Here is a 12,289-nt window from a genome sequence, read left to right as displayed (position 1 = left end):
TCATAAGTAGCAGGTGGTCAAGCCATTTTCGAGTGGAACTGCATGTTTTTCAAATTCTTTAAACAATAAAAGTAAAGCTAATTGTAAAAGAAATGATGCACAGTGTTTATTTAAGTGTTATTTTTCATGTCGAGCACGAAAAATTACCATTTATCGCGGTTTTAACCTAAATTCCAATTCTTTGTAAAATTCAAGATGGCAGTCAAGATGGCGACCATTGTTGGCGAAGTCACAGGCCTCCAGCAGTGCCACCACCCATAAAATATACCTCATCTCGTAGAGAAGATCAAAGGGTTTCCAGTGAAGGCAAAATCGTCTCAAAATACTGCAACATATCACAAACTCTGGGGAGGGGTTCCATCATTCCCCCTTGTACCACGGTGGGGGTATGAATTTACGTGTACGTCCGAGGGTTAACTCACCCATCCCCCTTTAATAAGATAGAAGGCTGTTTGTCATGTTATTGGTTTAAGGCTTCGTATTGCTTTTATTATGATTTAGTATATACACACTCAGTGATCTTGGTGATTCAAGCAATCTGATTGGTTCGCTATCTCGGACTATGACGTTATATTCACCGCGCTAGGCGGTGAATATAAAGCAAAACAAAATCGCTGTCGTGAACTGGGTGTTTTGTCAAGTTTCAGAGTAAGAACTTTTTTAAAATACAAGAATATTCCAGGGTTGATGATTTTGAAGGTAAGAAAAGACTCCATGGTGTTTAAACAGCGTGATTTTATTGCGAAGTGATTTACTGGAGTTGACTTTCATACGCTCGAAGCAATTATGTTTTTGTTGACCACTACAGAGGAAAAGGAGGACGCTTTGACGCTATTTTATGAACTCGGGATTTCCTCGCAAGACCAATTTTGCCTGGAAATAGAAGTTAATCGGCTATTTGCACTATGAGGTCATGTGACATCGTTTTTATGAAAATGAAAGTTATATGATTTTGCCTTCGAAAAACGATTAGTGGGTCATATCTTAAACGAAATAATAGTCATTTGGTTTTTCAAACCCGCACCATTTTCTTAAAATGAATAAGTTCGTAAATGGTCACGTGACCAAAATGTGATTTTTAGAATTATAAATTACCTCTCTCTGAACACAAATTTTGCACTTAAACTTCCAGGAAAATATTGAAAAGATGATGTGATAACGTTCACAGCACATCTGAGCGTAACTATGAAATGTTGAACAAGATATAAGCAAGAAGTAGTTTTGGCCGCCACGTTGGAGGGCAAAAGCATGCCCTCCAACATGGCAGCCAATACAAATCATACTACTTTGCTGAAAAATCAAAGTGCCATAAAATATCTCCCTTAAGTGCGTTTCCTCTCAAATTTCGGGTGTAAGATAATTTTTGTGTGCTCTCACAATTTTTGGCATCAGCAAGATTCCAACTCATTGTTTAAAGGAAGCATTGGTCACGTGACCTCTTAGTGCAAGTGGCCTATTTATGGGGAAAAAAGGAAAGCAAATATTTTAGAAAACTGTACGTGCCAGCAAGTTAACATGGCAAGGAACACTGCACTGCAGATAATTAGTTATTTAAGGTGGCTCCGTAATTAATACTAGAGCATTTAGCTGTAATAAATTTTCCGTCATAACTTTTTGGTTTTTAACGCGATGGCTGCGAAACTTTGCAAAGAACAACAGATATCATTCGGCAATAGTACGAAATATTCCGATTTCAATGATGGTAAGTATTTCTTGAGAAATTAGCGCTTAAAAGGACCCTACTGTTCAAAGGAAATCGCGTCTAGTAAAAAAATTTGTTGATATTTTTTACTGAAATTTCTGCTATCGGCATTAGTTGATATAATAAATATGCCAGAGGAATTTCAGAAAAATCGTTGGAGCAGAAGTCCGTAACAAAAAGTCGCTCAAAATTCAGCTGTGAAATTGTTTTGGAATTTCAAAAATAAATTACTATCAGGTAGAAGGAGCCACCAGTTTGAATCAGTCCGGGACAAGTACATTCAACGTTTGCTAATTCTTAAAACAAAAGCCGATTGCCTATCGTGCTATTCTTGAAAAGGTACTTTTTAGTTTTAAAAGCACTATAAATTGCTCCAAACCTTGCTCTGAAGTAGAACGACTTGTTCTTCGACATTTTTAAATTATCCCTTGGCAGTTTTGGCTCAAACTCCTGCTGCATACATTTGATGTATTGTAATGCATTTTCAACGACTTTTACTGCTGTTCGTTGCTTCCAACTCAGGAAAAAAGTATTGAGATTGGACGCTACCTCGTATCAGAGCTCAGATAGAACTGTCCAGCACCTTTGTTTATGACTACAAAATGAGCAAGAGCGACAGTTCTGCGAGGAATTCGCACCTCACCCAGGGGGGACGATCGAACGACAATGATGACCATGTAAACCGAATAACATCACAGTGCAAAATAAAATTATCGCAAAAATACTGCCCGTGAATAAATTTACAACTCTGAAATTTGTGTCACTCCTTCCTTCAATGAATGGGTATTTTTTTCTTGATTATTATGTTTTGCTCTGCAATACATGTTTATACAGATCGGTTCACAGACATAGGCATCTTTGTCATTCGTCCCCCCTGGCTGAGGTGCGAATTCCTCGCAGAGCTGCCGCTCGTGCTCATTTTCTGGTCATAAACAAAGGTGCTGGACAGTTCTATCTGAGCTTCGATACAAGGTAGCTTACAATCCCAATACCTTTTTCCTGAATTGGAAACAACGTACAGCGGGAAAAGCCGTTGAGGATGCATTGCAATACATCAAAATGTATGTAGCTGGAGTTTGAACCAAAACTGCCAAGGGATATTTTTAAAATGTCGAGGAACAAGTCATTCGACGACAGAGCAAGGTTTGGAGCAATTTATAGTGCTTCTAAAACTGAAAAGTACCTTTTAAAGAATAGCACGATAGGCAATCGGCTTCTGTTTTCAGAATTAGCAAACATTGAATTTACTTGTCCCGAAAATTGAAACTGATGTCTCCTTCTTCCTGATACTAATTTAGTTTTTGAAATTCCAAAACAATTTCACAGCTGAATTTTGAGCGACTTTTAGTGACGGACTTCTGCTCCAACGATTTTTCTGAAATTCCTCTGGCATATTTATTATATCAATTAAAGCCGATACCAGAAATTTCAGTAAAAAATATCAGCAAAATTTTTTACTAGACGCGATTTCCTTTGAACAGTAGGGTCCTTTGAAGCGCTAATTTCTCAAGAAATATTTACCATCAATCAAATCGGAATATTTCGTATTATTGCCGAATGATATCTGTTGTTCTTTGCAAAGTTTCGCAGCCATCGCGTTAAAATCGAAAAAGTTACGACGGAAAATTTGTCACAGCTAAATGCTCTTGTATTAATTACGGAGCCACCTTAAAGACCCTGAGTTTTTGTCCTGCCAGGGTTTGAACCCGCGACCTCCCGCTCAGCAGACCGGCGCTCTCCCAACTGAGCTATCCAGGAGGCAGACAAAGCTTTACCTGTTAAAACTTCCAAAGGGAATTCCGTCACCTTATTTGTGTAATTCGGGAACAGCCTGTTTAATTATTTGTGAAATTTCTTTGTTACGGCAGCAAACCGGGAAGCCATTTTGCTGGTAACTTACGCGAGTTTGGCGTCGTTCGCTAGAGGAGCTGGAGGTGAATCAGCGAATAGAACTGGATATCCCGAGTTTGAGTAGCCAATCAGAGCGCGCGAAAAACACTAATACCACTGGTTTAGTATATATATATTAGATGCTGGAACTGTATTAAGATTGGTATCTCTGGAATCAAGAGAACTGTCCGTAGTAGAAAGTTATACGTATCCTAGAGATGCAAGTAGCGGGAGATCCGACTGTACCGCGTTTCCAGATAATCTGTACATAAACAAATTGGTTTTATACTTCACATCAAATTGGTTTTGTTCAAAATCGAAATGACTTGTTCTCCACCCTGAAGTTTGGTTTATTGCTTGTTCTTTTTAGATTTAGTTTCTTCATTGTTTCGTTTTTTCTTTCCTACCTTGGTGAAGAGGTTGGCTGAGTACGTCCCATCCTTGTCCCGCACAGGGAGGGTATCGTCCCGTAAATCCAAAATCCCCAAGTTCTCATGCTCGAAGTGATCCTCCTTGTCCGTGTAGAACCCATAAAAAGACTCGAAACCGCGGTAGGTCGGAGTGTATGACCACTCAAAGAAACCAAGATGCCATTTACCAACCATATGAGTGGCGTAACCTATGAGAATACAACACCAATGAGCATGCGCTTTTACGAAGTTGTCCTTGTACTACCCAAACAGAGTGGCTGTCCTGTGGTGACTTGTGACGACTAATCTCTATCCTTCATCAGGTGCCCATAACCTGGAGCAAGCAATTCCCTTGTGCCCGTGCAACGGTCCGCCTTCTTACAGAACAGTTTATTTTTAGATCGATTTTCCCGCGACTTTTGACTATCAAATAAGCCTTACAAATCCTTCAGGAAAAACCGGAGACTAGGAGATAGTTTTTTCTGATGTTTGACAGCATTTACGTGTTATTATTATTATCATTATTATCGTACTATGGTTGCGCACACAAACGGGACAGTGCTTCCATTTTCGTGGGAAGAAATACTGCAAAATGATGCTAAAAATAAAGTGATTTGTGAAAACGCCTATGCATTATAAGCCAAGTATGGGAGTTGCAAGCTCCAGGTTATGGACTCCTGCCCTCATTCATCTTAATTTTGTTACATTATTCGTTAGGTTACCCTGCGAGCAGAGGCCCTTCCACCCTCTTAGATAAGTCGGGAAGAGGGAGGGACTCTTCCTGGTTTATCTAGGAAGAACGAGGGGCCCTTGCTCCCAGGGTATCGTTAGATAGGTTACGCCTTGAAAGTCGAAAAGAGCGCCAAAACATGAAGGGGTTAGGGAAGAAGATTTCTTTTCCTTTCCCTTTCACTCACCTCCTAGTCCAGTTCTGGCCTCTCTCTGTCTCCTTCTCTGTCACGCAACGCCTGCGTTGTGTGACAGAGAGAGAGAGGGGCCAGAACTGGACTATCACACCCCCGATTATCTCACTCGGGTCACTCGCCCAAACTGGCTCGCACGCACAGAAATGGTTGTCACACAGGCTGCGATCCAATAAACAGGGCACTATCGAACTAAGCCAAAATAAGAGATAAAGTCAAGACGTCAAGGAGTCACAGAGACCCCACACCCAGTTTCGGTAACATAAAACACCATCAGTGGGAGAGAAATTTACGAAAATTAACAAATACTTGAAAGCTGAAGTGACCTCGATTGACAAATTTAGCCAGGACAGGTAATGTAGAATCTTTCAACTGTAAAGCAAAAATCTTTCGCTTGGCATTTGAGTCTAAATCTTCAATAGAATATTTGATTTTGAAAGTTGGATTGAGTTCCACATAATCCTGTATTTTGGGACTTGTTTTCTTCGCTCTCAAATTAGTAGAGAACATTTAAAAAAGGTCTTTCTTACCAGCGTCTTGTAATGTTTCTGGCAAAGTTTTGAAATTAAGTGGCAAACCGTAAGGCTGTGGAGGCAGAATCACAGAGTGCTGCAACCCTGAAAGATGAAGAAATAGTGAGGATGACAGAATATTTTAAAATTATCTTTAAGGTGTTTCGATACATTGTTTTGGAGACCATACTGATTTTTTTTCAGTCGCCTTAAAAATGATTTTATACTTGTCTGCATCGCTATAAAACCAGTGTATTGTGGATTGTAGTTTGTCAAAACACAATTTTTAGTAAAATCGATATTGCTATGAGAACAATAAACAAAAAGCTTTGAAATCGATAAAAGCGGAATTTTGCCCGATCTAGAGCCCGGACCCCCGGGATCTACACCTGGTAATGAAAAGCCGACACTAGGAACTTAAAGTGTGGTGTTTAGTAAATAACCTCCTTGAGTAAAAAAATATGTATGTTTCAAGTAAAACGTTAATAAATTTCTAACCTTATATTTTCAATAGCCGTGATGAAATGTTAAATACAAAGTTCTAAAGAACTCAAATTACTCTAGCGTCAGAATGCAGCTTAATATCATATGTTAATGCTAGGAAATTTTGGTGTATTTTCTCTCTTGCGATCCTGAAAACTAACCTAGTGTTTTCGCACCACCTTTCTAAGTGCATATTTATTCTAACGTTTGATTTCTAGAGCTTTTCTGTATATCTCTAGAGCGGCTCGACAGAAATTGTTTTAAACCTCGTCACATAATCTTCACGATGTCTGAAAATTTCGCCTTAAAGATTGATTCACTGCAACACCTTGAAATTTTAAGAAGAACCTAGCCTGCTAACCGGCCAAAAATCCGCGTTACAACATTCACTGTTTTGACGTTATGCTAATTTTTCCATGCCGACTACTTTCGGGCATTTGTATTGAGTGTGACGAAAGGACTTTCCACAGCACGTACGTTCTAGTAAAGTCGCAGCCTTTACGCGTTGTAATTCCACTCACAAAAACTTATTTCTAGACTTCCTACAATCAATATGAACAAGGCGAACCAAAGCGAAACGATGTAATCGAAGCGAAGTGAAATGAAGCGAAGCGTTAATGAAAAACAACCATTAAACAAATACAAAGTCAAGATAAAATAACTACAAAACTGAGCGAAAGCAATACGGCAAACAGAAAAAAGGCAGAATACAAGCAAGATACTTACAAGACGATAGCGAGATTAGACGAAAAAAAAGGACGAGCAAAACGACCAAAAAAAAAAGACTTAAAAATGACGCTAACAATGAACGACTAAAGGCTGGTTTTCACTAGCAACGAAGTCCGAGTCGTAATCAGAGGAGTAATACTTTCGGAATACTTACGATATAGTGAAAACAGCGTTCTGATTCCGCTTCCGACTCCATAGTTTATGTTCAAGTGAAAACTAGGTTGTCGAAGGGGTGTCAGTAAAACTTGGGGTTAGGGTTAGGGTTAGTGTCTACCATAACCTTTACTCTAACCTAACCCTAAAACAGCATTCGTTAAAAAGAGATATACCTCGACCACGGCCCCAGCCCCGACCCCGACCCCGACCCCGACCCCGACCCCGACCCGGACCCCTCGACATAATGACACCATTGTCGAAGTCGCAAGCAGAAGTAGAAGAACTAAACCAATCGCAAAGCATGGGAACTTGCGTGGTGATTGGTTTATCCTTCCACTTCTGCCACCGATTCCGATCATGTTTTCACTGGATCGTAAACGAAGGAGTCATAAGGGGAGTCTAAGGAAAATGGAAACGTTCTGATTCTTCGGACTCCGACTCTGTCGTGCTTATGACTCTGCTTACGAATCTAATTTTTGATTTCCACAAGGTGATAAGCAGCCTGCGAACAGCAGACGCATTTCCGGTCGTCGCTTCTCTCCCTCCTATTTTTCGGAAGGAGACAAGCGACGACCGGAATGATACGTCTGCTGTTCGCAGGCTAGGTCATAAGCACTCTTACGACGAACTAAACAGCACTAAAGGTGGGAACATGAACAGAACTAAAAACGCATGCAGCTAATACACAAAAGCTTAAAAAGAAACGCGTAACATTCCTGGCGCTTACAAGCAGATTGAACCGAATAATCACATGGAAATTCACTTGCCTACAAGTCGAGCACAAGTTTTTTTACGTGCGCGAAGCGCGAGCGGTAGATATTTTATGTTTTCTGCGGCAAAAGCTTTTTTTGTACATTTCTTTGTCGTTGTTGTTGCTCGACTACGACGTAAAACTTGACAAACTTCATAGTTAATACACGCGCTGGGGCCAACTATCGGAACCGGAAATGAGAAGCGAAGGACGTCACGCGCGAGCTGTTAGAGAATTGACAGTGATTGTTATTCATTGGCCCGCTTAGCAGGCTACGTTTCTGCCAGACTTTTTCAAACTCGCAGGGATAGTGGTTCTTGTCTACTAGAAATACGTTATCGCAAAATTCTCGCGAAAATTTGAAGGATCACCAGCGAGAATAAAGGGAAAAAAGCCAAAGGGGAAAAAATCCAAAAAAATGTACAAAGTTTAAAAATATATGGCTCGGCGGGAACTTGAACTCACTCTAACAATCTTCCATACGTGAAGTTAGATTCTCGACCACTTCGCCACGCGGCAACTGATTAATAAATGCGCCAAAATTATTATACTTAAAGCATTTTTTCTGCCGTGAACGCTGTTTGAAGTTGGTAGAGCTGTATTTGTCATGAATTCTGAGATACCTTTCCGGAAAATTAGCTAAAAGGCGTATTTCAAAGCCATTTTGCATTATTTCGGCCTTTATACTACTACATGGAAAATTACTGCAATTTGATTGGCTTAGAGCAGTGGATTTCAGCTTAATTTGAAATACCTACATGTGAAAATTACAAACCTTTTGCGGGTAGTAGTATAAACAAATAATAGCATGATTTGTACGTGATATTTGGCATAAATACCACTCGTGATATTTCAAAATTGTCTCAAATTTTACCCGCCTAACAGCTCGTGAAATTACGTATAACAATTTCGAAATATCACTCGTGGTATTTATGCCAAATGTCACTACAAATCATGCTGTTACCTATACTTATTCACCCTCAGGTTCAACGACGGATGGATGTATCACAGTATAGAACTCAAACCAGTCTTTGATTTGATCAATCGGTCACATCAATCGGCGCGGAAAGAACCAACTAATTGCTGGTTTAATTTGCCTCCGTATAACATGAATTCAAAGGTACAGATTTTAGGGAAAAGCAAGGTTTGACGTTAAAAAGCCGAAGTGAAATGCACGACATTTGCATTCACACTGAAGTAGCGTTGCCTGGTAACCCTAAAACGCACCCTGACGTCACAACTGGATGACGTCAACTGTGGACACCCAAGAGATCTATAGAAATACCTTAAAATTCCGAAAATAAGCCCCTCCAAATATAACCCCCCAAACCGGTAACGCAAAAAAACCCTCCGTTAAATCGCCCCTCCAAATATAAGCCCCCCCCGGGGGGCTTGTACTTGGAAAATTGCCCTCAAACGGCAAAGTAAAACAAAGCCAAAACGGTAAATTTCCTTCCAACTCAAGGCTAGCCCAATCGATTTTGAAGCGCAAATTTCCCTCCGTAGATAAGCCACACAAAAAGGGCCTTTGAAAAATATAAGCCCCGGGGCTTATTTTCGGAATTTTACGGTATTCGCAGCTCGAGTTTCGGCTTTGCTATGCGATCAACGCGCTACAAATTTATTAACCTCGCAAGTTAAGGCGTCTCGGTTTCGCTTGGAATAAATTTTAAAAGCTTAAACGTATTTTGCTTAAGAAAAGACCAGTCTAATACATTCCGTTCGTGGATTTGAGGATTTTGTCACTGGTATCCAGAAAATCGAGCCCAAAGTCAGCTTCCACTTTGTACAGAAAGTGTCTTTTTTTTTTTTTTTAGCAATTTTCAAGTTCAGAGAGATAGTCCTTCCACTTCGTAAAACGCATATCGTTTTTGTTTACAATCGAAGCTGGTCAAGCGTACCCCCCAAGTTTCTATTAATGAATTGATTATTTGAAAAATGAATCCGTTAGTCGTTCCCGTAACTAGTGTCAAATTCAAATGGGCTTTTCTGTATACGTAATAACAGTGAATATTCTACGAGAACTTCTCTGTATCCGGTAAGAAAAATTTTTTTGAATGGATTAAATTTCTTCAGACTGTTTCTTAGAAGACAATCACATCAAATTCAGGGAAGCTGTGCTGGTAGAAATGTCGTAATTGCCTCGCGTGTGAATTCACGGCTTATTATGCACCTATCAATGTAAACCCCGTGGGCGGTGGGGGGGGGGGGGGGGGTGCGGGCAAGGGGTTGGAATTTGACAAATTTTAAAATTTTTTGATCAAATATCCCAGGGTGGGAAACGAAAGGTCAATCAAAAGTGTCAAAAAAGCCCCCACCCCAGGGGAAAATATCTAAACAAACAATACTATAATACTGTATAAAACCATAGTTATTAGAGGAGACTGGTTATGAAAAGCGGCAAACATCAATGATAAAAACAACAGTGCTGCAGTTTATGTTGGAAGCACCCTGAAAGTGCACAATCCTTTGTTTTCTGTTGGCAAATTGTTACGGAATAAATTAATGCAACGTTTTTATTGGTCAATACAATCAAAATGATAGGAATTCTTTTGAACGTTGTGCACTTTCAGGTCCACAAAAACATATAACAAAGGAGTCTGACGGGTTTCATAACCATTCCACTCAATTAACTATGATAAAACGAATTAAAAGAACATTTCAAAAGTACGTCTTACTAAACGTAAGCTCCGTTAAATTACTCGCTGTAATTAAGTATTTTCTCTCTCCACTAGCATCTCTTATTTTGAACTACAAAATTAGTCAATCTAGGAAGATTGACCGTGCTATTATAATATTAATGAAACGTAAAATGCTTTATAACATCTGCTCAACATGTCGGAACAGGTCGGATCAGTGACCCGTAAAAAATCCTCTGACTTTCATGGTGGAATTCGATTTCAATCGAGTTTTACGGTCAGATGGGAACTTGAAGATAAAAACTTTCTCAAAATAGACATTATCTGTTTAGATGACAGTTTAAAGTATCGGATTATGGCGATTAAAACAAATGAAAACTTCACACCTTCCTCCAACAGCGTGACTTTCAGAATGCCTCGAGGGACGGACTTGGTAACCGCTTCTGAATTGATACCAGGCTTCTGTCGGTCAAAGTCAAATGTCCCGACCCCGGGGTCGCTTCGCACGATCAAAAGCCCGACAGGGGGATAGTCTCAGACATCAAATCCCCACCCCTTGCCCGCACTCCCCCCCCCCCCCCCCCCCCACCAGGATTTACATTGATGGTGCATTACGCGCGCAAGAATGCAGAGATGCCTGAATCTGAAATCTACAACCACCAACGGATTCAACTTTCGAATAATAAATTCATTAATGGCATCTTGCTGGGTACGCTTGACCTGGCTTGACTGTAAATCGTAGATAAATCATTCATTTTTAATATTTCGTTCATGTATTTGTAATTTTGAGGCTAACAAAGTCGCACGAATGAGTTTTATCGACGCTGGTGGACCAAATGAGACATTTTCTTCTCTCATTCGGAGTTTTTTCAAAGAGCTGCTGCATTTGAATTTGCTGCTCCGGCGGTTATGAATAACTAATAACGTCTACGGTAAGTGAATCTATCGTTCAATTCAGGATCACGTTAAGAGAAGAAAAATATTGAGCCCATATGGAAATTTTAATCTCGCTACACAGGGGAACTGAAAAAAAAATGATTGAAATGAATATATTATGAGTGAAAAAATGTCACCAAATGAAATATTCATGTTTTAAATAAATCCCCCAACGAGAAGCCTGAGACCCAAAACTTGATAGCGAAGCATGTGTTTGAATACTTTAAATAAGAAACGAAAAGGAAGACAAAATGTAGCTCAAACTATGTGTCCGCCTGTGCGTATGTAACTATCGCTAGTTGTAATAACTTGTTTGGTATAGTGTAATAAATAGCTTAACGTAGAAGATTGTAATTTTAAATTATTATGTTTAAAAGAAGTCGATGTCGAGCTAGCTGGTATAAGACCCCAAATAAATTAAGGTCTTGTCTTGTCACCTGTATGTATGGGGTACCTTCCAGTCATCAGGGTACTTCGGGTTGGCGTACATTGAGGTTGTACATAGTAGTTGTCCAATATGACGCCCTCAGCTGCCAGTCTGTTGATGTTTGGAGTATGAATAACAGATCCTTGAAATCCCACATCACTCCAACCCAGATCATCAATGACAGTCAGTACTATGTTAGGAGGCTTGGAGCCATTTGCTGTCTCCAAAACGACAGCGATAAAAAAGAAAGCAAACCAGAAAAAGCGAATCATCGATTGTTCATTACAGAAATATGAAATACTCTGGATCTATCTACCAGCGGTAAGTGGTCTCAAGCTAGGAACACGTGACTACCATGTGACTCTTTCCATTTGTCACTCAGAACTACTCTGGGGCCGTCTAGGGTTTTGTTGATCGTGCAAGCATAATTTTTGGCATAATTTAGCAAACCGAGCGTAATTTTTGGCTTTTATCTTAATTTAGCACGGCTAACATAATCTGGCTTTTTTATTTTGAAGTGGCAACGTTATTTGTTTTCAAAATACTTCTTTTTACTTATTCTGATGCTGACTTTTTTATGTTGTTCGCTTCAGCACCGATTCCTGTAATTACCAAATATATCTTAGGGGAGCTTGAAGTTACAGGTTTCGCGCTTGGTAACAAATGCAGATTTTAACAAAAAAAAATTATGTTTCTCATAGTGTATGTCATGAAGACAGAAGCTCTTGAAC

At 39.7% G+C, this 12,289-nt stretch overlaps 1 protein-coding gene across 1 annotated transcript in view; it reads right to left on the bottom strand.

Moving 5' to 3' along the window:
• The window catches only part of LOC140951185 (arylsulfatase B-like), a 17,565-nt gene extending 5,714 nt beyond the window's left edge, over window positions 1-11,851 (bottom strand). Inside the window, exons 1-3 of the mRNA XM_073400413.1 lie at window positions 11,569-11,851; window positions 5,456-5,542; window positions 4,000-4,211 (exon numbers count right to left, since the gene is read on the bottom strand). Of these exons, the coding sequence (XP_073256514.1) occupies window positions 4,000-4,211; window positions 5,456-5,542; window positions 11,569-11,830 (561 nt within the window). The 5' untranslated portion in view covers window positions 11,831-11,851. The remainder of the gene's footprint in view (window positions 1-3,999; window positions 4,212-5,455; window positions 5,543-11,568) is intronic.
• Between the last annotated feature and the right edge of the window lie 438 nt (window positions 11,852-12,289).

This window comes from Porites lutea, chromosome 10 (genome assembly GCF_958299795.1).
Source record: "Porites lutea chromosome 10, jaPorLute2.1, whole genome shotgun sequence".
NCBI classification, from domain to species: Eukaryota; Metazoa; Cnidaria; class Anthozoa; order Scleractinia; family Poritidae; genus Porites; species Porites lutea.
Note: the sequence above shows the minus strand (reverse complement) of the source record. Positions and strands in the feature narration are given on the sequence as shown.